General features: G+C 45.0%; 1 protein-coding gene across 1 annotated transcript in view; it reads right to left on the reverse strand.

The window, feature by feature from the left end:
• Window positions 1-4,337: 4,337 nt before the first annotated feature.
• Window positions 4,338-25,962, reverse strand: part of LOC145390967 (uncharacterized) — a 95,952-nt gene continuing 74,327 nt past the window's right edge. Inside the window, exon 3 of the mRNA XM_080265702.1 lies at window positions 4,338-4,529. Within this exon, the coding sequence (XP_080121828.1) occupies window positions 4,338-4,529 (192 nt within the window). The remainder of the gene's footprint in view (window positions 4,530-25,962) is intronic.

Consider the following 25,962-nt stretch of genomic DNA (forward strand, 5'->3'; position numbering starts at 1 on the left):
CTTTGCCATTTGTATAATTTTATATATAATTCAAAATTATGAATTCATTTAAGTGATTAGTATCCACTGCTTTCCTTATCAAACTTAAAATGAAGTACGCAATTATGTGAAGAGCGTTGTCAACAACGGTGATGTGTGTGGTCAGTGATGGTGATAGGTGTGTGTCTTAGGTGGCCACCTGACCCTATTGGCCCACCTGGCTCCACAACACACCAGCTCCATCACCAGCACCACCACAGTCATTGTGAACCCACACCCAAGCACCGCAAACATGCCCTGAAAATGGATAACGTGGGATGTAGTTAAGTAATCCTTTCATTAATGGACTAAACTAATAATACCCCCTTTCACTTATAGTCAGCTCTTACGACGTCACATATATATGTCTATAAAAGACCTATTAAATCTATCTATCTATAGCCCGACGCCCTAATCCCGCAAAGGGTGGCCGCAGACAAAACGCCTCCAAGTCACTCTGTCACCCACCATTTGACTCCCCTCCCCCCAACTCACCCCCCCCTCCCTCATATACCTCTCAACTCTATCCCTCCACCTCATCCTCGGTCTACCCCTCCCTCTCCCTCCCTCCACCTCACCTACATACACCCTCTTAGTCAGTCTTTCATTCTCCATTCTCTCCACATGTCCAAACCACCTCAGTGTATTTCTCCTAATCTTTTCAACCACATCCACATCTACCCCACAACGTTCCTTCACTTCTTCATTCGTCAACCTGTCCCTCCACGTTACTCCACATGCTCCTCTCAAGTAACTCATTTCCACTGCTCTCACTCTTGACTTGTTCCCCTCTTGCAATGTCCACGCCTCGCTTCCATACGTCAGGGTAGGGATCACAATACCATCATGCAGTGACTTCTTAACTTCCATACTCACCTCCCTATTTCTCATCACTGCTTTCAGTGTACCAACAACCTTTCTTCCCTGCTGTACCCTTTCACGTACTTCATCCCCCAAAGTTCCATCCTTACTCATCACACTACCCAAGTACTTGAATGCGCTCACATTCTCCATATCCTCACCATCCAACCTCACTGCACACTCTGTGACTTCATTCCTCTCAAACACCATAACTCTACTTTTGTTTACATTAACTTTCAGCTTCCTCCTCCTACACACTGTCCCAAATTCATTCACCAAACCTTGCAACTCCCATTCATCTTCGCTCAACAATACTGTATCATCAGCAAACAGCAACACCGGAAAACAACACCTATTAAAACAATTATTAATTTCGAACTAATCTTCATGCCACGGTAGGGATTGAATTATTTTCTACTATCCATTTTCTTGTACAGCCTTGACGTTTAATCTACGCTTACACTCAGATAATGTCATTATAGACTAGTTCTCGGAGGACGAGGTGGAGATCCATAAACTTTGTCCATAACACGTGTGTCTCTCCAGTACCCACCGACAACTGCCCTAACACGTCATCATAGGCTACTTCAGCGTACCAGATATGATGACAAGTTCACTATAATCCCACAATATACCATGAGACCATGGGGGTGGAGGGTATTGTCCATAGTACGTAGCCAGATTAGTATTAAGAAAAGACAGGTTTTATTGTGGTGTTTTATTTTTATCCGAAACATCCTCCTGCATAATTGAATGTGACAGTACATATTTGCCTACGAGATATTAAAAGATGCTCATTACTTGATTACACACACTCAAGTTTTTCACCACTTTACTCCAGTGAAGTATTTTGTTGCTTATTAATTTTTTAAAACTTACTCACTCTCGTATTAAAAGGGTTAATGATTGCTACGTTCAGCCTCCCAGATAAATAGAATCTCTTGTGAACCGAATAAAATCGTCTTGGTGTAATGATAAAATGCAATATCAGATTGAGGGGGATAGTAGGTATTGTGAGGTAAATCTACCCTATTTTCAGTAATGAAGGAAATTACTATCATGGCTTACCCAAAGACTGGTGAGTGAAAGAATGGTGGTGACGGTGATGATCCTGGGTGGGTTCTTGCACATGCTGGAGTTGTGTTCTGAGTACTTCATCCATCTATCGTACAGCCCTGATTCCACCAACGTGTAGGATCTAACCACAAAGAGACGCTTATATGTTTGTATGTGAAGAATAACTCGCTAAGAAAAATGACAGGTGAAATACTGAGCCCTCGTCTGTTCTTCCAAGACATCTCAGGGTGTGTATGTGTCTATATGTAAACTTATCATATACCCCAAACCATACTGTGAAACTGACTAGACTATAAATATGTGTTAAATTTATTTTTTTAAGGATTATTCTGCAACTATTGTTATTTGTCATTCATTATTGCTTATTTTACCAAACTGGGGCACTTACAACTTATTAATCCTCGCTAAAAAGAGGCTGTTCTTCTGAGCCACCATTGCCAGAGGGGTGGTTGCGTAGACACTCCGTGAAAAGTAAAAATCACAACGACCTGCGAAAATCTATCTATCTATTCTATATACCTAGGCTGCTTCCCCCAAGGAAAGGGAGGTAGCCGAGACAGGACGACACACTCCCCATTTACTCATCCATTCGCATCTTTGCCCCAAAGGAGAGAACGGACAGATCCTCACCGCACCACACCGCACAAGGGTCAACTGCGCAATGCAATCAGTGACATCTGCAGCAGGGCCCGACAGCAGAGCTGGATTACCCCTGCCACATCCTAACAGACCCATCCCCTTGCCCGCACCTGACCTGACTAGCTGATCAGATCAAATGCGGGAGAATATCCCCTCAGGGCTGCGTCATCACTTATTCATTCACATTTTCTCTCCATTTACTTCTGTCACGCACAGCCACTCTTCCTTGCTTAACAGACATCCCTTTCGCATCCAGCGCTCTCTTCACACTGTCCATCCATCCTATTCGTGGTCTTCCTTTCAGCCTTACACCTCTCACACCAGATCTAGTTATTTTTTTCACCAATCGCTCATTATCCATTCTCTCCATATGCCCAAACCATCGCAACACCCTCTGCTCAACTCTACCTGCCATCTCCCGAACAACTCCAGTTCTCCTTCGCACTTCATCATTTCGCACTCGATCCATACACATCACTCCACACATACTCCTCAGATACCTCATCTCCATTATATTCAAACTTTTCCTCTCTGCTACACCCATATTCCATGTTTCAGCCCCATATAAGGCAGTCGGTACCACAACACCTTCATACAGCCTTTTCTTTACATCCATTCCAAGCGAACGACATCTAAACACTTTTTTCATTCCTCCCAGCACCTTTCCTACTTCATTTATTCTAAACTTCACGTCTGCATCTATTCTTCCATCCACAGCAACATGTGACCCTAGATATTTAAAACACTCTACCTCCTCAAGCAACTCGCCATTCAAAACTATATTCATCCCCCTACCATCAACCAACCTCGTACACTTCATCACTTTACTCTTATTCCATTTACTTTCAATTTCCTCCTTTCACACACCCTTCCAAACTCCTCTACCAACTATCTCAATCTCTCCTCTGAATCAGCCAAAATAATTACTAGATATTAATACAAAAGCGTAGATATATTATTAGAAGAAAGCTGATGTGTTCCTTTTACGGACTTACAAGATGGTTATTATTTTGAAATGCCAGTGTTTCACATTTGCCCAACAATCGCTTTTAATTAATTTCCACCTTGCTTTTTCTCTACAGTCGTATGTCTCTGAAATCCTCATTTCAGTTATATGCGTCAGTTTTAGTGTCTTTCTCTCCTCCATGATATTATTAATTACAAGTGGAAATTGTAAAAAGAGGAGTCGCAACATCTTGACTTCTCCAGGACTACTCATATAGTTTATTTTAATGAAAGCACCATTTAGGGGTAAAGGCTTTTATTTTCTCCCTCTATAAAGTCCTTTAATTAACCAGTTTGTCAGGCGTAGAAGCCCTGATAACATTTAATTTTTTCTTACTGATGACAGACGACTGGGTAGGGAAAGGGAGTTTTCAAAACTTCTCCTCGTGAAATATTAAATCCGTAGTGAATATCTTCCTTAACGATGCATGTAAGTTCAAAACAGTAATTTTATTAACTTAAATAACCTGTTTGTTTTACTCAGTAAAGAAAAGTCTTTGTAAAGGCCAGTTTATATTTCATGACTAACGTAATATGACCAGTTCAACAGCAGCTTGTGTGTGTGTGTGTGTGTGTGTGTGTGTGTGTGTGTGTGTGTGTGTTCATGCTGTTTTATAGTGACAGCAATTAAATATTAATATATTGTTGGCTTGGTACTGCTATGATACACTGACGCGTTCTAATATACAGATAAATAAAAATATGTTAAACATACATAATTTCAGTAATTATAGGAATCATATTAAAATCTGTGAGAGAAAAGCTTTTGGGCAGCAAGTTGGCATAGTTGAGATGCAGGTCAAAGATGACGTGAGTGGCTGTACGCACGACAGTCTCAGTGCTGTTCGTAATTCGACGAACTTGTTGTAGGCGATCCGTTTTGTCCCCATCAGTGTCCTCAGTTCATGAAGTGGTCCTGACGTGGCAGTCTGAAAAGAATAAGGCCATCAAAAATTGTCTACTTTACGGCATATGTTTATGGGATTTGGAAATACGATTTTTTAGTAACTGGAAAAAGAAAAGTACTTGTAAATATCTTGCAGACAATTATGGTTATAAATCAAACATATGGAAATTACGGATGACCCATGAGTTAATGACTGAAAATAGCATCAGGAACATATTTATCTATCAAAATAATCGATCCTACTCATAAATTAATTCGCTGTTTATAGTGTTTGAGAAACCTAACCTAACCTAACCTAACCTAACCTAACCTTACCTAACCTAACCTAACCTAACCTTAGGGCAGCTTGCTGTTATGATATGAATTTCATGCAGAGTTTAATCATCTCATGCAAAACTATTATGATTATCATTTTTTGACGCCACAGTTAACTAACAGCATATCAATTAAGGTAACGCATTATGGACAGCCAATTAGATACTATTTATTTTTTATCATCTTGAAGAAACAGCCACTCACCTCAATATATTTAATGATCAAATTGTATGGAACAACAATTATCCCAACATCAGAGTTGCCAAGGACGTCCTCATGAGTCTGATAGGGTTGGTCTATATATCTGACTGAAAGGAGGGACATGAGACTGCCGACGTAACTCTGTGTCAGAACCACCATCATCAGCATCACCCCCAGCATTACACGCTCCCACCACCACCGACTCTTAGTTCTCTTTATATCTGGAAAACAAAATTTAGTTAAGCAAAAGATATGGATCACCAAAATGTTTGATGGTCTTTTTCTGGCAGCTTTGGTGAGATAATAGTAGTGGTTACAGTAAGCTGTCATTAGCGAGATGAAACTAAGCATCATCCAACACAAAACAATGGTTCAACATCATGAAGCTATGTCGGCGAAACAACTGGCTCTTTTGGTATTCTCACAGAAAAAAAAAAAATACTAGTTCGGATGTTAATAAGCCTGGATGCTGCCTATATTAATTCCACCGCTCCCACTTAATCTAATCTCTGCGTCCCTCCAGAGTTAATCTAAAACCACTCAGTGTAAACCACAACATGACAGTCACTATTTACCTTCTTGCAAAAGAACTCGTAAACAGTTGAAGGTGTTGATATCTTTCATGCGTGGTTCATGCATGTGAGGCATGTGAGGCAGAAAAACAGAAGCAGCATCACAGCGCATACTGCCCACAGTGCTGTCATCACAGCCACCCAAACCTTTTGTCTAAGAGGCACCAGGAAGCCTCATGGGTCCACCTCAGGTCGACCACGGGCAGCGAGAATTAGAGAATTTCCCATAAACACAAATGGAGTGTAGTCTATCCACTGGCTTCTGGTTATATCCATGAAAAATGGTCCCGGAGTAAACTTCTCTTCCTGAAAAGTATTTTTTTTTTTTTATTATATATAATGAAGAACAGTACAACAATCTATGTCGGGATATATTCCATAAAAGATTGGTCTTTACCACGTTATACTGTGATGAGTAATTCGTGAGGAGGCTCACAAGTCATTTTGTTGACTCAGTATATTTACTGTACTGATCACGACTTGTTATTTCAGCAGCAACTGTCAGCGAGCTAAATATCTGAAAGGGAAACTGACAAAAAGAAAATAATAAATGTTTGCTCAGATGCCGTATATGCGAAACATGAGGATCGAAATTTATGTACAGGAAAATACGAGTACTGTACAATGATGAAAGCAGTAGGAGGATAATTTAACTTTGGAATCTACCTAAGATATGGCTGCGTGTTAAAAGAAAATAATGAAATAACATAAACTGCAGGTCAACAAAAAGTAGTTTTAATGACAAGTAGAAAAAGAACGTAGTGAAAAATGTTAAAAAGAAATGTTCAAAATCTATAGGTGAGATAGACGAAACTACATGCCTAAAGCCAGTACATATTCGTTTAACAGATGCTATATATACTCTAGTTTTAACTTGGCCCAAAATTACCATTCCATAATAAGATGTCTGCTGTAATAAGAGATTAGCACTAGAATAGGACGCTAGTGATAGAGCAGTCATATGAAAAGGAGGGAAGGGGTAACATTGTCCTTTTATGCCATCGAGCTTCGTAGTATAATCTGCAAAAGGACGAAAATATGAGCCAAGTTGAGGTAAACGAACTATAGAACTGAATTCACGTGTAATGAGTCCCGTCATGCCTGTCCAAGTCCCATCGCTCTGCAGTAAGCCCCAAGTCCTGTCAGGGGATATCAAGTACGTGTATCTGTCAGAGGGACGTCATTTAAGCACCTTTGATGATAATGTACTATTTTCCATAGCAAAAAACTAAGTCCAGAGGTTACGCTCACAATCATATTTTATTTTTGCTAACTTAGGGCAACTTGTGCAATCAACCAGCCCTTATTTATCAAACCCAAATATTTCCAGTCAAACATAGAGTATAATAAAGCAAATGTGCATTAAGAGTTCAAGTGAAGTTCATGATCGTGGACAGCATCTCGATAATGTTTCCTGTTGGCCCCTCGAAGTTGGGTCGTTTGTCCTCTGGTGTCGTGGGGTTATCGACTGTAAATGCCACCTGTGCCACTAACTCCTCCGCTGTCACTAGCAAGTGTGGCCGGTGCGGGAACCTGCGGCAAGATGATGTACGATATAGTGTTGACTAATAATGTCACTTTGAATATTATATACTGTCAGGCAATGCATTTTTCATTCTGACTGCATGATTATATGTTTATGTATTACACAAAAAACAGAACCTAGATATTATAAGCTTTTGTTTTCCAGTATCAGTTGTGCTAACTTACATTCGGTTAAATAAAACAACCACGGTGATCGACCATGCTGTTGCGTATTGTTGGCATAACCTAAGGCCATTCAGATCTTTCAGAATGATTAAGATTCAGGCTCAGTTAAGTCTATTTAGATTAAAGAAAGCTGTTTAGATAAAATTAAGTAAGCTACTATCAATACTTATTTATTTATTTTTTTACTCTCACTTGTCCTAAAACTCTTATCTGCCCATCTTGAACCCTGGCTGATAACAATAGATCAACACTCGAATATGATGCTAGTCATGAAACGTGTTATGGGAAAGATGTAGAGCTGTAGTACTGTCTTTCTCTGGCATTGACCTATGTGAGAGAAGCTGGAAAATGATGAAAAACTGATCAGAGTTCCTTTAAATAAAAAGTAGTTATTGTATATTCAGGTACACTTCAGTCCATCCAGACCATTTCGGTCGCTCACTTTTTTATTTTTTATTTTTTTTATATAAATAACAGAAGGAAGGAAGGAAAAACAAATGAGTAAAAAAAAAAAAAAAATCCATACACCAGATTACTGGTGTCCTCTGTTCATAAAATATCTGTAACAGTTAGACCTGAACAGTTGTGGGTTGAAATTTGGAGGGAAACAACTCTGGGGAAGCGAGTTCAAGAAAGATGCAGTTCGGGGAATGAAAGAATTCTGATAGGCAGAAGTTCTGCAATATGGCTCAGTGACATTTCAGTCATGAGCGCTACCAGATGCCCGTGTAGCACGAGGGAAGGCATGGAGAGGTGGCACCATAGATGCAACTTCTTCTGAGCATTTGCCAAAAAAATATCTGTAAAATAATGCAAGGGAGGCAACATTCCTTCTTACTTGCAGGGGAGGTAGTTTATATGTAATGACAGGGTTGTTAATAATTATAACAGCTTTATTCTGAATTTTGTCTAGTTGTCTTAATGCAACCTCTCAACAACCATTCCACAAGGGTGAGCAATATTCAAGCTGAGGGCGCACATGACTCTTATAAATTATAGCTAACTGCTCATCGGAGAAGAAGTTACGAACTCTGTACAATAATCCAAGTTTCTTTGAGGCGGTTTTAGCAAGTGATCTGACATGAGGGGTCCAGCTGGGGGCATTGTTAAGTGAGACGCCAAGAATTTCAATACTTTTGGAGATGGGAATATTAGCAGCACTGTAGATAATGTACGAATCTGGCAATATCTGTCAATGTCGTTTAGGTCCAAATACACGAATTCAGGTTAAATTAGTCCCATTCTGGTAATTTCATCCAGTCAGAATATTCCTTTATAAATTTCTCGTCTCTTCACCTTTAGGAATCATGAGATCTTGCACCATATCTTATGTAACGTGCGAGTCGGTAATTTACGAAATTCAGTAATAATGATACAAGTTACCATGCAAGATCTCTCACGTATGCAGCACAGTGGCTCTGTGTTACAGCAGTATTTTACAGAAGCGCTGTCGACACTCAAGGTTTACCGGAAGAACTTCCAGGAAAAAAGATCTGGTGGGTGAGCGAAAGTTAGACGTTGATCGATAGTCCATGATGCCACTTGTAATGGCAGGGATTCTGGGCCGGTGAACGACAGCCATGAGAACACTTTGGTTCTGTCGATGAAAAAGCAATCCGTCAATTGATTAAAACTCAGAATTATCGACTATTTACTTTGTGCTCTTGTAAGGTTGGAACCAAAAGGATCACAAGGTCAGTTATTTCTGAAGATGTTAAATAATAATGTGGAAAACTTGAACGACTCTGACTACTTCACTAGTTTAATAATTCCTTGTTTATAGTATCGATACGTAAGATCGAGAAGTATTTATGTTCGGAAATGTATACGGATAACATTCTTTACCTGAAGACTGGCAAGGTATCATCTACAACAGCTACGAGAGAAGTGGTTCGTGAGAGAGTCCTGTGAAAGTGAGGAAGGTTCTGGAGTTCGAGGAGAGGGATGCGATAAAATACGAGCAGCTTTGTTTTCTGGATCAGCAGGAGGTGGCTCTTGAAGGAGGACTTAGCGAAGGCGGCGAGGAAGGCTGGGTGATCGCTCACCACCACCATCGTCACGCACCACAACGCATCACCAAGCTAATGGTGCCAACATGAATAATATCACGAAACTAATAGTGCTAACATAAATTGTATCACAAAGCTAATGGTGCCGACATAAAAAATGTGACAAACCTAACGGTAACAACAAGAATAATATCACAAAACTCATCGTGAACACACAAATATCAGGAAACTAATGAAATTATGAATATTATCACGAAACTAATGGTGCCAACATGAACAATAGTCTGACAACGAAGAGACCCTAATACTCCCTCTGACCACGATTTACACCAATCGAATATTCTGTACAATTCTGGCTTTTGGTTAAGTCACTGGTGTGTCCTTGCCCTAAGTTCTCGTCGGTGGTCCAGGAACTGTAACATGGATCTCTCGGTAGTGGGCCAAGTATACTTCCGATTACACAATGGAAACTCATAGGAATACTAATGAAGTAAACTGTTGTATGTCTGGTTCCTTCAGATTGAGGACATCTTTCTTTCATGCCGGCTACATCAGGAAAAAGGGATCAGAAAGACGTCTACAGGAATAATAATAATTAGCCGCGTGTTTTTAGGCGTGAATATTTTCAAAGAACTCTGAATTACTGCCTCCACAGACCAGTTTCTTCACCTTAATTCATTTACATGCCGTGGCCACATACCTATCGAGCTGTGGCTATAGTCTGTGACAGCTGTTCGTATATCATGCTGGTGTTTTCTTCACTAGTCTTCACTTCAAACACTCCGACTCCCCAAGGAGCATGTAAGTGTGCTAAGTCCTGAAAGAGAACACATAATGATAAATCTTTCCTATTCTTCACAACTGAAGCCGCAATTAGGATAACTAGAACAATAAATTAAACATATTAGCTGCAAGTATCACAATATTTATTGACTTTAGGCTGACTTTGGGTTATCTAGTTCATTCAGTAGCACAGAGGCTTGAACCGAAAATGTGAATACTTGTATAGTACAATAAAGGAAGAACTGACCTAATGTTTAGTTTGACCCTATCAGGCTCTTCTGTTGCAGCTCTAAGCAGTTTTTGCATTATTGTTGTACATACTTGTTTCATGGAGATCGCCCTTGAGGAACTATCTGTCAGCAGATAAGTAGACTGTAGCACCAGTCGAGCAGGGCAGTACTCCCGAGGTGAATGGAAAGCTGATGACAGGGAGAGCTGGAGCTCCCGTTTCATCAGCCCTCGAGACTAGTTCCCGACCATCCCTCTTTGCTGAACTTTTTCAGTGTCTAAGTAACACAGAGAGTAGGCCAGCATGCTCTCCAGTACAAGTTTCTCTAAGTATCATCACCAAACTACATACACAGTATACACTACACTTCCTTTTCCAAAATGTAAAAATAAATAATCATGGCTTGAAATCACACAGCCTCGGAATTGCAAGGGGGGGGACCATAAATGCCCCCACCTTCCGCCCCTCTCCCGGTGACGACTCAAGCTGCTTGCAACCACTGTCTGACTCACTTCTTCTTCATTTCTGCAACATTCGCGGCCTTTCCTCTAACTTTCCCTCTGTTGAGCACCACCTCTCCTCCTCTAAACCTCACCTTCTTTTCCTAACTGAGACTCAGCTGTCTGAGGCAACTGACAGCAAACCCTTCTCTGTATCCTCCTGGTTTCTCTATACTCATTTCAAAGCCAAAGGTGGCTGTTATGTATATATATGCACCGACTTATCTTCCTCTCGTGTTTATGAACTCGACTCTTCTGAATTCTGTACACTCTGGCTTCGGCTTTCCTGTCATTCTCGGATTAAATATATCTGCGATGTTTACTTATCCCCTAATTCTACTATCAAAAATTCTTCGACTATCTTACTTCTATGATTGAACACTTCCTATCCTTTTCTCCTTTATCTGAAATCTCCATCCTAGGAGATTTCAATGTTCACCATCAGCCTTGGCTCTCCTCTTCTTTCACTGATCCACCTGGTGAAGAAACCTACACCTTTTCTATCCTTAATGACCTAGAGCAGCTTGTACAGCACCCTACCCATATCCCTGACTGCCTTGGAGAGAGTTCCAACACACTTGACCTCTTCCTTACAACTAATCCTTGTGCTTACATTGTTAATCTTTTCTCTCCATTGGGCTTCTCCAGTCACAATCTTATCACCTTAACCTATCCTATCGCTCCAGTACGGCCTGTGGTCCCTCCAAAGAAACGTCGTCTGTGGCACTTTGGAGCTGTGGATCGGGAGGCCCTCAGGCAGTACTTCTCTGATTTTCACTGGAATGATTATTGCTTCCATGGCCGGGAGCCATCTGAGTGTGCCTTGCGCATTTTGGAGGTTATTCTCTCGGATATGGAACCATACATTCCTTTCTCATGTCCTTTGACTAATGCAAGAAAGCCTTTGTTTAATCATGCTTGTTCTAATGCTGTCCGCAACAAGAAGAGGGTCTATAAAAGGTACCAGAGCCAACCCACCCCTGAATCACATCTTTAATACGTTTCTGCCTGGAATCATGCTAAGTCTGTTCTTCACACTGCTAAAAATAATTTCATCCGTACTATATCCTCTCCAGTTTCCAACTTGAATTCTTCCCGCTCATTCTGGCACCTTGCCAAAAACCTTTCAAACAACTTTACCTCATCATCCTCCCTTCTTCTTTTCTACTCTGATGGCTCCGTAGCTATTTCTTCTACTGATAAAGCAGATCTCTTTGCTCAGACTTTCTCCTCCAATTCCACCTTAGACGATTCCGGTGTTGTTCCTCTATCATTTCCCCCCTCTGACTTGCTCATGGCTGACATTAAAATTTCTTCAGCTGATGTATTTTCTGCCATCACTGGCCTCAATACTAACAAGGCAAATGAGCCTGATGGAGTCCCTCCTGTTGGTCTCAAGAACTGTGCTTCTGTGCTTACACACTGCCTAGGCAAACTCTTTCACCTTTGTCTATCATCTTGTACCTTTCACTCTTGCTAGAAGTTTGCTCTCATTCGGCCAGTCCCAAAGAAGGGTGACCATACCCAACCTTCTAACTATCGTCCAGTTGCTTTAACATCTTGGATCTCAAAAGTTTTTGAGTCAGTTCTTAACAGAATCATTTTAAAGCATCTTTCCTATCAAAACCTTCTTTCTGATCGTCAGTATGGGTTCCGTCAGGGTCGCTCCACTGGCGATCTTCTCACTTACCCTTCAGACTCCTGGTCATCCTCCTTTCGGGACTTTGGCGAAAGCTTTGTCATTCCTCTTGACTTCCCAAAAGCTTTCGATCGAGTCTGGCATAAATGTTTAATTTCCAAACTGCCCTCTTATGGTTTCTATCCTTCTATCTGTGCCTTCATCTCTAGCTTCCTTTCTAGTCATTCTATAGCTGCTGTAATGAACGGCCATCGTTCTTCTCCTAGATCTATCAACAGTGGTGTTCCTCAGGGCTCTGTCCTATCACCAACTCTTTTCCTTTTATTCATCAACAACCTTCTAGGCTGTACATATAACCTTATCCACTCATATGCTGATGACTCCACCCTTCACCTTTCCGGTTCCCACAACGCCCATTTCAGCAGTTACTTCAACAAACAACGGATGAGGCAATGGCACACCTAACGTCTGACTTGGCTCGTATCTCCGACTAGGGTAAAATTAATCTTGTTGTTTTTAATGCATCAAAGACTCAGTTCTTACACCTATCAACCCAACAAAATCTTCCACAGGTTTACCCACTGATGTTTAATAATATTCAGCTTAATCCTGCATCATCCTTGAACATGCTTGGGGATTCATTTACTCGGAACTTGTCTTGGAAAGATCATATTACACCTTTTGTAAAATCTTCTTCCAAGAGATTAGGTGTGCTAAGCCGACTCCGTTTCTTCTTTACCCCTGCACAGTTGTTGACCCTATACACGAGATTTATCCACCCCTGTGTGTAGTACAATTCCCATGTGTGGGGAGGTTCCCCCACATGCAGCTCTCCTCAATAGGGTGGAGTCAAAGGCTTTTTGTCTCATTAGCTCTCCTCTTACTGACTCCCTTAAACCTCTGTCTCTTCGCCACACTGTTGCATCTTTATCTCTTTTCTATCGCTGCTTTAATGGCCACCGCTCCTCTGAAGTGTCTGCATCCATTCCTCCACCTCTATGACGGGCACGCAGAACTCGTCTAGCAGCAAACTCTCATCCCTTCTCTGTCCAACTCTCTAATGCAAGAGTTAACCGTTACTCCCAGTCTTTCATTTATGCAACAGGTCAGCTCTGGAACTGTCTCCCTCTGTCTGTATTTCCTGCCTCCTATGATCTCCAGTCTTTCAAACGCAGTGTGTCCAGGCATCTCAAAATGATCGGATCTTGAATTTGGCTCTATCTTGTATTTTGTTTTTCCTTGGAGGGAACAGTTATTGAGGGCTCGTGGCCTTTGGTTCCTTCTTTCTCACAAAAAAACAAAAGTAGGATAGAAAAGTGATAATATCGCTCTGTGGCCAACACGTCATCCAGTGCTATGCGGCTGTCCATTAATGCTTTGGTCGTGTCTGACAAATACGAGGGTGGATAAAAGCACACTTGTACAGTACTGATTTTAGTACAAGTGCTGAAATAACATCGCGGCAAGGTGAACCCGACTCCACCACCTCAGGAGGAGAGAGGGAGGGGGTGACACCCATCCCACAAGGGGACAACGGAGGGGCTAATTTACTTGGGCCAACGTCCAGGCAACAACGGCGTATCTCCATCAAAACCCGGCGCCCCTCTTCCACGCAGCCAGACCACCCAGTAGTGCACAGGGAAAGTACACTACTCTCCAGCAGAGGGAATGTTCGCCAGAATCGGGGTGGGACTTGCAGTGGCAAGTTCCCAGGCACACCCTCGGATGCCAGGTCTTCTGGATTGGCCCCATATTTAAGTGAGGACTCAGGAGGAGCCTTGAGGGTTGCTGTTCCCCTGCCTAGACTGAAGGAGGGCATGCTCCATCGGAGCTGCGGTGAAAGCTGGGAGAGCACATCCGGCCTCTTCCTCACAACATTACAGGCACAAGACCTTCCCAGACGGAAGGAGGGCATGCTCCATCGGAGCTGTGGCGTTAGCCAAGAGTGTATGTCTGACCTCTTCCTCCTGACATCCTCAGGACTGGTAACCCCAACCCGATGAAGGGAGCGCATGCTCCGTCGGAGCTGTCCCATTAACCGAGACTGTACGTCCAACCTCTTCCTCCTGATGTCCCTGGGACAGGTAACCCCAACTCGATGAAGGGAAGACATGCTCCGTCGGAGCTGCGGCACTCGCCAAAAGTGTACATCCGCCTTCTTCCTCCTGACGTCCACAGGGCAGGAGGCCCTAGCCCTACGACAGGAGTGTCCTCGTACCCCTGTCCCACGTAGGAGCACAGGCAATGCCTGACAGGGCTCCCTGACGGAAGGAGTCACCTCTGGCTCACCTCACCGCCCTGGTATTAGAGCGAGGTGCCACTCTTTCCAGCCCTCTCCTTGGAGGGCTGGAGCTTCTTCCTCTAAAGGTTCCCCTCCTGAGTCCAGACCAGACGAGGTGCCCACGAGGCCTGGAGTCCAGTCCCTGCAGCCCGGGTCACCCCAGATGCTGACGGGCTCCGCCAGGACCAGAGGCCGCGGCTCTCCCTTGTCGGCTTCCCCCTGCAACAGAGGCCGCAGTCCCCAGGGCCAGCGGGTCTCCCCAGGCACCCGCCGAGACTGAAGGGCCTCCCCCAACGCAGGCGGCCGCAGTTCTCTCCTGACGGCCACCCCGGACTAGGGTACAGGCCGCCCTACCTCAGCATCCTCCTCCTCCCAGCCAACACTCTAGGCGGGTCTCCACCAGGCCCTCCCTCGGACCCCGAAGGTGACCAAGGGCTGACGGCGCACTGCCCGACTTTTGACCCTCTTCAGGCCCAGTCCTGTGAGCCCTGCATCCTGCAGGACCGACTCCGTGAGGAAGCTGCCCCAAACACCGCACCATCACTCCCGGACTAGTGGCAATTCCATGGGCCCCACTGTCCTGCACAGCTCCCCGGAGGGCCCGCCTCCCATCCCCAGCAGCCACTTGGAGCTCCCTGCATGGGCCCTCTCCCCCACGGGCCGTGGCCTCCCCTCCGTCAGAATCGTGAGTGACAGGTCTCGTGATCATATACCTCCCCAGTGTCATGACCCCCCCCCCTTCAGGGAACTACCAGCAAACCGCTCTTGTGTGTTCCTACCCCCATATGCAACACGTTCTCCCCCCCCTTACAATGTTCCCCCCCCATCGATGAATCGAGCCCTGTGAATCACGCGCAGAGTGTATAGCCCCAGCCCCGGGTCAAGACCCCCCCCCTCAGACAGCGACCGACAATCCCACACCATTCACATAACACAGTAAGATCTTAGGGCCATATCTTCCTCCCCCTTCTCCTCCCTACCCCTGGCCCTGCTCCTCAGGCAGTAACCCTCCCTATCCTCATTAAGCCCCTCTCCCTCCACGCCCCCAGTGTGACCCATGGTATATTCTCGGCTTGTGTGACACGTGTATAGAAGCTAAGGTAGCTAGGGACTTCCGTATATAACACGCTGAGATTGTGTATTAGCTAGGACCCATCTATGTCACGCGAGCAACTAGACTGAAGGACTGTCCCTGTGGGTATACTGGGTTGTGTTATATGTAAATCTCTCTGTGTTAATGTACTACCTATATTGGTGAATTATTGCTTGTGATATGGTGAGGGAAATAGCCCCAATATGAGACAAAGACGCTGAACTAGATGGACAGTGACTGAGATCAAATCAGTGTAAAGCATTGTGTAATTTTGACTCTGATCATAGAACGCTGTGTGTAATTGTTCTTTATTAATATACTAGTGCATTTGTCTACCCATGGTGTTTGTGTTTTCCCTTCCTTGCTCGTGCTGACCCAGTCAGCAACTAAGGAACCAGAGTTGCACCGTGACTGGAACCGAGAAGTCGGGACACAGAATCCGTTGCATAACACCGGTGGCTAGCGGTGCTTCTTGACCCAGCAGTAGACGGCAAGGAACGGAAATTCCCCAACCATGGCGGCCAAACCACGTGTCCAACTCCCAAAGTTCAACTCCAAACTCTATGATATACACACATATATGTCTATGATCAAAGCCATACTAGATATAAGCTTTGAGAATGATTGCGAAAAGATAGCAGTCACACTTCCCCACCTTGGAAAAATTGTCTCGAGCATAGCCACTAAAATAGTCCCGGAGCTGAAATGGGACCAATTTCAGCAGATCGTGGCCCAAGCTGTCACACCCTCATTAGGGAAAGTCTTCACCTTGTCCCAGCTAGACGCACTCACTTATGATGGGAACCTAGACGACACCCTCATTCATACAGGACGTCTCGTCGCCACTGCCTACCTGGGGGTGGATCCAAATACCTGGGACCAAATCAATTTCCACACCCTACTCAGGATCCTCCCCATAACCATCAAAGATCATTTCATGATCTTTGAACCAGTGGGAGACCTCGACAACGATATTCAAGTTGTCAGGTGCCTTCTAACCGTTCACACCACCCCACAACGCATCAGCGCAGCAAAAACAATCCCGAATGGGGCACAACCCTCAAAGCAACGGATGCCCTCCACCAGAAATATCTCACCAAGTACACCCAGGCCGTCTTCCATCAAAGGGCACCCCTCTCTCAAGGAAAATACAAGCCTGTTCTCCATAGACCCATAGGAATTCTCGGCATGTCATCGCCGGTGCCCCATTCATGACATACGGGAGCAACTGATAGCTGACTGAAGAAAAACAACCACCTCATGCCATCACACAATCTCTTTCAGTCATTACCTCAAAACCACCAACACATTCCACAATCACCATTGCCCCACACCCGCCACCTCTCAACCGTGCCACATTAGTCTCCACATCAAGCACGTTGCACCACCACCCACCTCCACCAGGCACACAACTGACCCATACACCTGCCACCCCACACCAAAACACTCATTATCCTCGTTCACTTCCATCTCAACAGCCACTCACCACCAGAGCACCCAGCAGCCGCTCATTCCACCCACACGCAGCCCCCAGCCACGCCATCTCCCACAACCAATGCCGTCACTCCCCTACAACCGAACCGACCCACCTCCTCACGCTCATCATCATCACCACTCCCCCGAATCACAACACCCCCCACCAGCACGCCCTCATGCCCATCACCGCCACCCACGCCTCACCCCACCTCACCCTCTCATTATTCACCCCGATTCCCCATCCCCCACCTCCACCCACTCACCACCACCACCAGCCACTATTCCACCAACCCACCCAGCAGTCGCTCGTTCCACTCACATGCAGCCCCCAGCCATGCCACCTCCCACAACCAATGCCACCGTTCCCCCACCACCTGCCCAACCCACCCCCTCATGCCCATCACTGCCTCCACGATTCACAACACCCTCTGTCAGCACACCCACTACGCACCCCTCACCTGTCACGCCTAATCCCCCCCAACAACCCCCAAATCCCGCACTCCCACCCACCACCATCACCCTAACCCCTACCTTACCACAATACAGCCCATCGCCAACATCAACCTCAACACCGTTGACGCCCATCATGCCCCCCGTACGCCAGCCTCCCAACCCTTCCTCCCCACCCACACCCGTTCTAACAACCACCCACACCTGATCCGGCTGCCTACCCTGCCCACCTGCCAGCTACACCCACACGCCCTCCACCCCTGCCTATAATATCACCTCCCTACTCCACAAATTCCACTGTCCCCTAGAGAATATCCCAATTGTCCGTCCCACTAATCCGATTACCTCGAGACGTCCTCATAGAGGCACCAACACCCACGCCCTCTCCACTCTTCAGCCAGAATTCCTCCCGGCCACCCCATTCCTACAACCCGAAGTGAAGAGTACCCTTGTCCGCTGGACCCCACCCCAAGGGCGTAAGCGCCGCATTCACGGCACTAACAAGCTCCTCCGCCTCCTGCGATGAACAGCGACGCCTTCAGCCCTCACCGTCACGTACTCCCATCTCCAGCCAAACCAGCGAACCACCCACTGGACCAGCTTCCTCCACCACATCACACTCGCACACCACACTGCCGACTCTGACACGTTCCAACTCCAGTCACGGGGAAGTGACTTTTTCGCCAATGATGGTGGTGAAATAACAGTGCGGCGAGGTGAACCCGACACCACCACCCCAGGAGAAGAGAGTGAGAGGGGTGACACCCACCTCACAAGGGGACAATGGAGGGGCTAATTTACCTACGTCTGTCATAAATGACTTTGTGTCATAAAATACTTTGTGGTTCTTTTGTGGTTGAGTTGTAGTTGAGTTATATATATATTTTAGACTTGTGGTCGAGCGGCTTTTATATCTTGTAGTAACTTCCCATTTGTCATGTAGTGACAGGAGAGGTAAAGAATAGTATGGGACTATTTTTATTTGTCTTGGAAATATTAACAAGTCTCTCACACAAAGCGGAATATAGAGTCTCGCTCCCTCTCTCTCTCTCTGTCTCTCGAGTTGCTAAGCTCTTCTCCCCTTCGACCTGCCTCTAGTATCGCTTGTCCCCTTCTGAGCTCTCTTTCCTAAATTCTGGTGAAACAGGAGACGTATCACGTGTATTCCTCGTGGATGGAAAGTTTAAAGAAGCCTGTGTGTGAGTATGTGTGTATATGTGCGTGTGGTCACCAGGTCTTTTTTCACGAGAGGACTGCTGACAGCTAACTGCATCATCTCCTTACTGGCCGCTGTCGTCAGCTTTCCTCAGTGTAACTTGCAAACCTCATTTCCTTTTCCCAGGCTCGCAGAGGGCTGTCTATCTATCTATTTATCTATTATCTATCATGATTTGTAAATATAATATGTAGTCCTACATCTGCTCGGCCACGCGAAAATGGCGTACCATAGACAGTTAATGGTCCTAATATATTAATACATACTACATACACATTATAATGAACTTATAAGCTAATTAAGTGAAATACATAATATTGTAAAGTAACATAATTGTATGAATATTGTATACATATATTATTTATAGTAAATAGTGATTATTCAGTACTATTACATTTTAAACAAGCTGTATACATATTTGAATAAATGCATTAAAGTAAACTATTTAACTGTAATACAGTAGGTACTTGGGTTATTATAGTGAAATGCATACATGCAAGAATAAAAATAGTTTAAAATTAAGATTATTGTAAGAGTTATTAATATTTCATTTAAAGATAATAGTACTGGTCTGCCATATATGGGTCATTTGTTTCTTTGTATTTTATATATATATATATATATATATATATATATATATATATATATATATATATATATATATATATATATATATATATATATATATGTAACTTGCAATACTTTGGTGATAGAAACTCCGTGTACAAACAGCTAGATAAGGAGTTTATTACAAGCTCACAGTAAAACAGTCTACCCGTGTCGGCTGTCTGCTAAGAACTGATGCAATAACGCCGTCTTCAGGCGTGGGAGAGCATGCTGACCTAGCAAATTTAGTGGGGGCATGTATGCATTGGGGGGGGACATATATACATCGGGGGTAGACATATTGTGGAGGGGGTACACTACTCCCCCGGGTAGCTGAGATGGGGTCTCCTGACACCAGGAGGTAAATGGTGGGTGATTATAGTAGTAAGGCAGGACCGGGGAGGGTCGTACAAGGGATAAGTATGATACAGGGGCAGTAGGGGAGACATGGCCATGTTGAGGGGAGGGAAGTAGAAGGATATATACATATAAGATATACAAGGAATAATAGGTACAAATCCAGTAAGGGTCGAAGGTATATATAAACATAATGGAAATTACACAATAATAGTTTCATACATGATAAACAAGTAGATATGAGAGTTCTAGTGTTGTTCTTCCTTCTTTTTTTTTTTTGTGTGGATTTTCTGTAGGATACACTGTCACTGAGTAATGCATGAAAGAAATACCATCATTTTCTAGTATGCAGAGTGCTGTTCACAGTTTGGGTAATTGTTAGATGGCAATGGTAGTCACGGAATGCGAGGGCACTAAGTACGGGGAGTTTCTACGTCGTGTGTAGGGCGTACTATGCCTGTAGCGACTCTGATTTCCTGGAGTCGACGTTCCATTTTTCTGACACAACAATGCACTGCACAGATGATGAGTAGAAAACCTATGAAAGCGATAACCACAGGGGGAAACACAACTGTCGGATGAACCCATGAACGGCTGAAGGCCAGAGAAAATTGATCCATAATGAAATCACTGTCATTGAGGAAGGTGAGCATGCGCAAGTGAGGGGAGGTGATGGTAATGTTGGCAGATGGTAGGGTTGAAGGCATGTCGATTGGTTGAAAGATGTCATAGGAGTGTTTACGAACAGCTTGGTGATAGCGAGTGGCGTCAGTGATGACGGACTCTGATTTGACGGTACAATAGTCAGGTGCTTTGTAGAGACCACTAGCGGGGACGGAGCGAACGGAAGAACCAGGACACATGATTGTGACAGAGATGGGAACAGCAAAGAAGAAATACTGGACATGGTTGAGGTGAGTATGGTGGAACGGGAGGTCAGGAGCTGGGACAAAAGAACAGGCCGAGTAGATGGAATGGTTGCGAACTAAAGCAGACTCACAGGGTGTAGCACTGCTAGGGAAGATAGCGAAAAGGTGGGCAGCACAGAGACGAGAGGTCGGAGTAAGAGAGGAACATTGCTGGAGGTCTGTGGAAGAAAGGAAGGCAACGGAAAGATGATCATGGGAGAGGAGGAAATATTCTGAAGGAACAGATACCTGTAACAAGGAGTTGTTGAGGCGGAAAGGGAAGGCAATGATGTGGAAAAGGTTAAAGGTTATGGCAGAACGGAGAGGAATATGGACGACGACGTATGTAGTGAGAAGAGTGGCTTCGAGAACAGGATAATAATATTCAAGGGAGGAGTAAGGGAGGACTGGGGAGAGACCGAAGGTGGAGTGAGCCCATTCCAGGACAGAACGGAGAGCTGAGACAGGTACTAAGTCGGCAGTGACACGTCCATTGATAGCATCGACCAGGATACGAACCAAGGTAGAGACTTGAGACATGAGAGAGTCAACGGCCAGTTGGAGATTATCCATGTTGAGTTTGAGGTAGAAGAACTGGGAGATAACGTTGAGATCTGAAAGGTGGCGTTGTAAGATATCGGTGAAATTGTTTAGAGTGGACGTGACTTCATTGGGTTGGGTTGTGAGCTTCTGTAACATAGTGTGTTGGATTTTAATGACTCGGCATTGTGATTCTAAGGCTGAAGCTAAATGAGGGAGATCAGATTTGAAGCCAGAAATGTCACGGGCTGTAGCAACGCCAAACAAGCCACTCAGAATCTCACCGCCGAAGTCGAAGAGACCTCGTTTCACACGAGAACAACCCACGGGTGTCTGAATGGAAAATGTGTCATTGAGCTCAGTGAATCTGTTACTTATGTATTGCAACTGCCAGGAGAGTAGGAGGAAAAGGTTATAGAGATACTCATTTGGGTTGTGTGTCCCCATGAGGGCCGTGAGATGGTTCCTGATTCCATGGAGCTGGTGCGTGTAGGCAGGTAGGGCAATGGCTACGTCGGCCAGGGGCGCAAGATCGTAGCACAAAGAGGCGATGTCGTCGATAAGCATTACCTCGCCTCCCGAGCCGACCAAGGCCCCAGGACGTACTCCACCATCGTCCTGACCTGACCCAGACCCCAGGAGGGTCAGCACTGCCAGCAGGGAGATCGCTAACATCGTACCTAGAAAATCAGGGTAGAGTTAATGGGGGAGGTCGTGAAGAGGTTGATGGGCAGAGCGCAGTTTGGACCGATATTGACTGGTTGATGAATGAGCAGGTGGAGATGGAGATGAAGGAGACTGAGGGATAGGTGGAGACAAGGTAGACTGAAGGATGGAAGGAGGGGAAGAGGGGGCAGGAGGTTGTGTAAGTGACTCTTCCAACACGAGGCCACGGGGTGCTCGCTTTAAGTCATCGACGTGGACCCATCTGGTGTCCTTAGTGGACAGGTCCTGGAGGTGAAATTTGTTGCCTTGTCGAGTGAGGACGCGGTGGGGCCCTGTAAATTTGTCATCCAACTTAGAGGAACGCGTATGGGAATGGGCAAAGACAAGATCGCCTATATTGATAGTGATAGGAGAAGCGGACTTATGTTGGTGCTGCAGCATGTCCTCCTGGGAGGAAGCCAAAGTGGATCGGACATACTGGTGGATTGTCTGGAAGTTGGCCAATTTTAGTTTAACATAATCATCCATGTTGTAGATGGGTTCTGGCTTTGAGGATAAGAGAGAGTATGGGAGGTCCTTGTCAAAACCAAAGAGGACGAAGAAGGGAGATTCAGCAATGGATGCATTGATGGAACTATTGATGGAGGATGCCACTTGGGGAATCCAGTCATCCCAGGACGAACTATGGGAGCCGAGATGTCTGAGGCACTCTAAGATTTTACGGTCGTGGCGTTCTACAAGGCCATTGGAAGCCGGATGGTTAGGCACGACATTGCACTTACTGATATGAAAGTGGCGACAGATCTCATCGAGAAGGCTATTGTTGAATTCTGTACCGTTGTCAGTAAGAATGGTATGAGGGGTACTGAATGGGCAAATTACGTGATCTACAAAGGCACGGGCAACGCTCTTCGCGGTCTTGTCGGAGAGGGGGACGAGGACACAGTAGCAGGAGAAGTGGTCGACCGCTACGAACAAGTACTCAGCACCAGATTCTGTGAGAGGTAGTTTTAAGAGATCGATTGAGAGAGTTTCCCATGGTCGTGACGGGATTGGGTATTGTAAGAGAGGTGCTGGTAAGCCGGTTGATCCTTTGTGGCAGTGGCAGGAGAGGCAAGAGTCACAGTGGGCATTGATATCGCGGCGCATGGTTGGCCAATAGTATTTGAGACGTGCTTGGCACAAGCATCGGTCTTTACCTGGATGGGAAGCTTGAGGAGTATTATGAACAATATGAAGAACCTTTGGTATCAGGGCAGTGGGGACAACAAGTTGGCGTACTTCGCGATTGGGCATATCTTTGCCTGTTAGCAGTGTTTTCCTGTACAAGAGATCATCATCTAGCATGAACTCATCTAGTGATACTGGCAGAGTAGGTAAGGTCGAGGCATCGCCAGATTCTAGGAAATAAATGACTTTGGACCACATGGGGTCTTGGTGTTGAAAGTTTCGAACAACGTCTGACGTTAGTGTAGTGTTTTCAGTTACTTCAGGCTGCAGTGATGTTATAGCTGCTGCTACGTGACGTGAGAGTGCGTCTGCGACTACATTCAACTTGCCTGGTACATATTGAAAAGTGGGATTAAAGTCCTGGTTGATGACAGACCATCTAGCTAACCTACCTGTTAGGTTGTGATTTTTGAACAAATCACATAGTGGAAGGTGGTCTGTTTGGATATGCACTGGATAACCATAGACGATATCTCTGAAATGTTTCAAGGACCAGATTACCGCTAGTGCTTCGAGATCTGTGACACTGTAGTTACATTCAGCGGTTGTAAGGGTGCGACTAGCATACGCTATTACGCGCTTCCTTGATGCTTCATCGAGTTGCATCAAAACGGCACCAAGTCCAGTGCCTGAGGCGTCTGTGCAGAGAAGGAATGGTGTGGCATAATCAGGGAACGCTAGAATAGGGGCATTTACAAGAGCTGTCTTTAGCTTTTGGAAAGCCTGTGACTGGTCGTTAGGCCAAACACAGGGCACATTCTGCTTGAGTAAGTGGGTCAGAGGAGCGGCGATCTTCGCGTAATCGCGGATAAAGCGACGATAATAGCCACTGAGGCCCAGGAAACTTCGTACAGCGTCGGTAGTGGTAGGTTCTGGGAAGTTAATGATCGCCTTAGTTTTATCCTCATTAGTATGAATGCCTTGTGCATCTACGACATGGCCTAGGAATTTGATTTTCTTTCGCAGGAAGTCACATTTACTGAGATTGATTTTTAGGCCTGCGAGCTGGAGGCGTTCAAAGACTTGCTGGAGTTTGGTAAAATGATCAGGGATGGATTTACTCACAACAATGATATCATCTAGGTAAGCAAAAAGAGAGTGTCCCATCATACCGCTGAAGACTGAATGGATAAGTCGCATGAACACGGAAGGAGCATTTCTCAGACCAAAAGGGAGTCTCTTAAACTGAAAATGTCCGGAAGGGGTGCTAAAGGCTGTAACTGGGCGAGAGGACTCTTCCATTTCGACCTGCCAGTACCCGCTGAGGAGGTCTAAAGATGAAAAGACTACGTTATTTTCACCAAGGGATTCTAGCAAATCAGTGAGGACAGGTAGCGGGAAACGGTCTGGAATGGTGACAGAATTGACCTTACGATAGTCGACTACTGGTCTAAGGTTGCCGTCCTTCTTTGGTACTAAGAAAAGTGGGCTATTCCATGGACTGACGGAGGGTTCAATAATGTCTTGGTCTAACATGTTCTGTACCATTTGATCTGTTTGCTTTCTCTGGCTGTGAGGCAATTGATACGCTGGTATGTAAATCGGCTGAGTTCCTGGGAGTAGTTCAATCGTATGTTTGACAAGGTCTGTTCTACCCATCGGTTCACCGGGTAAGGCAACCACGTTTCTGTACGAGGTCAGAAGGTCGAGGAGTTGAGACGTATGTTCTGGGAAATCTGTGCAAGTGAGATGTGAGAGCATATCGGGTGAATGCGTCGGCGCAGATCCCGTAGAGTTAATAGTACATACACCGATTGGCGTATCATCAGTCTGAATAGTAGGAATTGAGGAATCCTGGCACACCTTTACGGCCACTGGGTATACTAGGAAGTCTCCAATCTTTACACCACTTTTATGTTTTAGTGGAGCATTTGTGACATTGAGCAAGTACAGGTAGCATAAACTGTCCTCTAAGACTGTACACCACGCTGACTCATAAGTCAAGCCATTCACACAACACGTCTCAGGTAGGGTTAGTACATCCACTCCTTCTTTCGCACCGGCAACACAAACAGAGACTTTGGTGAACTCATGCGGTAACAAAATTGTGCACGTATTCGTTACTGCACGTTTCGTCTCTGCGTGTTGGAGAAGATCATTCAGACTGTGTGAGGTAGGGAACTGAGACATGTCTGAGTCAGCAATAGTGTTGTCGGGAGAGGATGTAAGAGCCATGTTTGAGGGCTGAGATGATGTATCAGGAGACATTGAGGAATTTATGTCCTTGCTCGCAGTCAGGAAAGGAATGATCTCTGTATTCTCAGATGATTAGAGTGGTGGTTTGGGCTGGGTTGGACTTTTTGGTAGTGATAGGGACAGAGGTAATTGAAGGACTGATTTGATCGTAAGAACAGGACGGGGACATTCCATAGTGTAAACCGGGAATCCAGAAATGTCTATACTACCAAAAGCAGGTAATAATGCAATGGAATGTTGTGCCATGGTGGAGAAACCAATAAGGGCATCTGCGGGATACTGCAAGTCATTAGTGACATGAAATCCAATGAGGATAGGGGGCAAAGCTCTGTGGAGTTTGACTTCAAGGGTGACTCTTCCCTTAACCTTAAACTCTGAGCCGTTAACACCACATAGGCGAATGTCTGGTGGTTCTAGGAAATTGACGTGGTTGTGATGGCGATGAATAATTTGTAAGGAATTTTCGGAGATGAGATTT

Source organism: Coenobita brevimanus, chromosome 16 (assembly GCF_032717465.1).
Source record: "Coenobita brevimanus isolate Jiangsu-jjx chromosome 16, ASM3271746v2, whole genome shotgun sequence".
Classification (NCBI taxonomy): domain Eukaryota; kingdom Metazoa; phylum Arthropoda; class Malacostraca; order Decapoda; family Coenobitidae; genus Coenobita; species Coenobita brevimanus.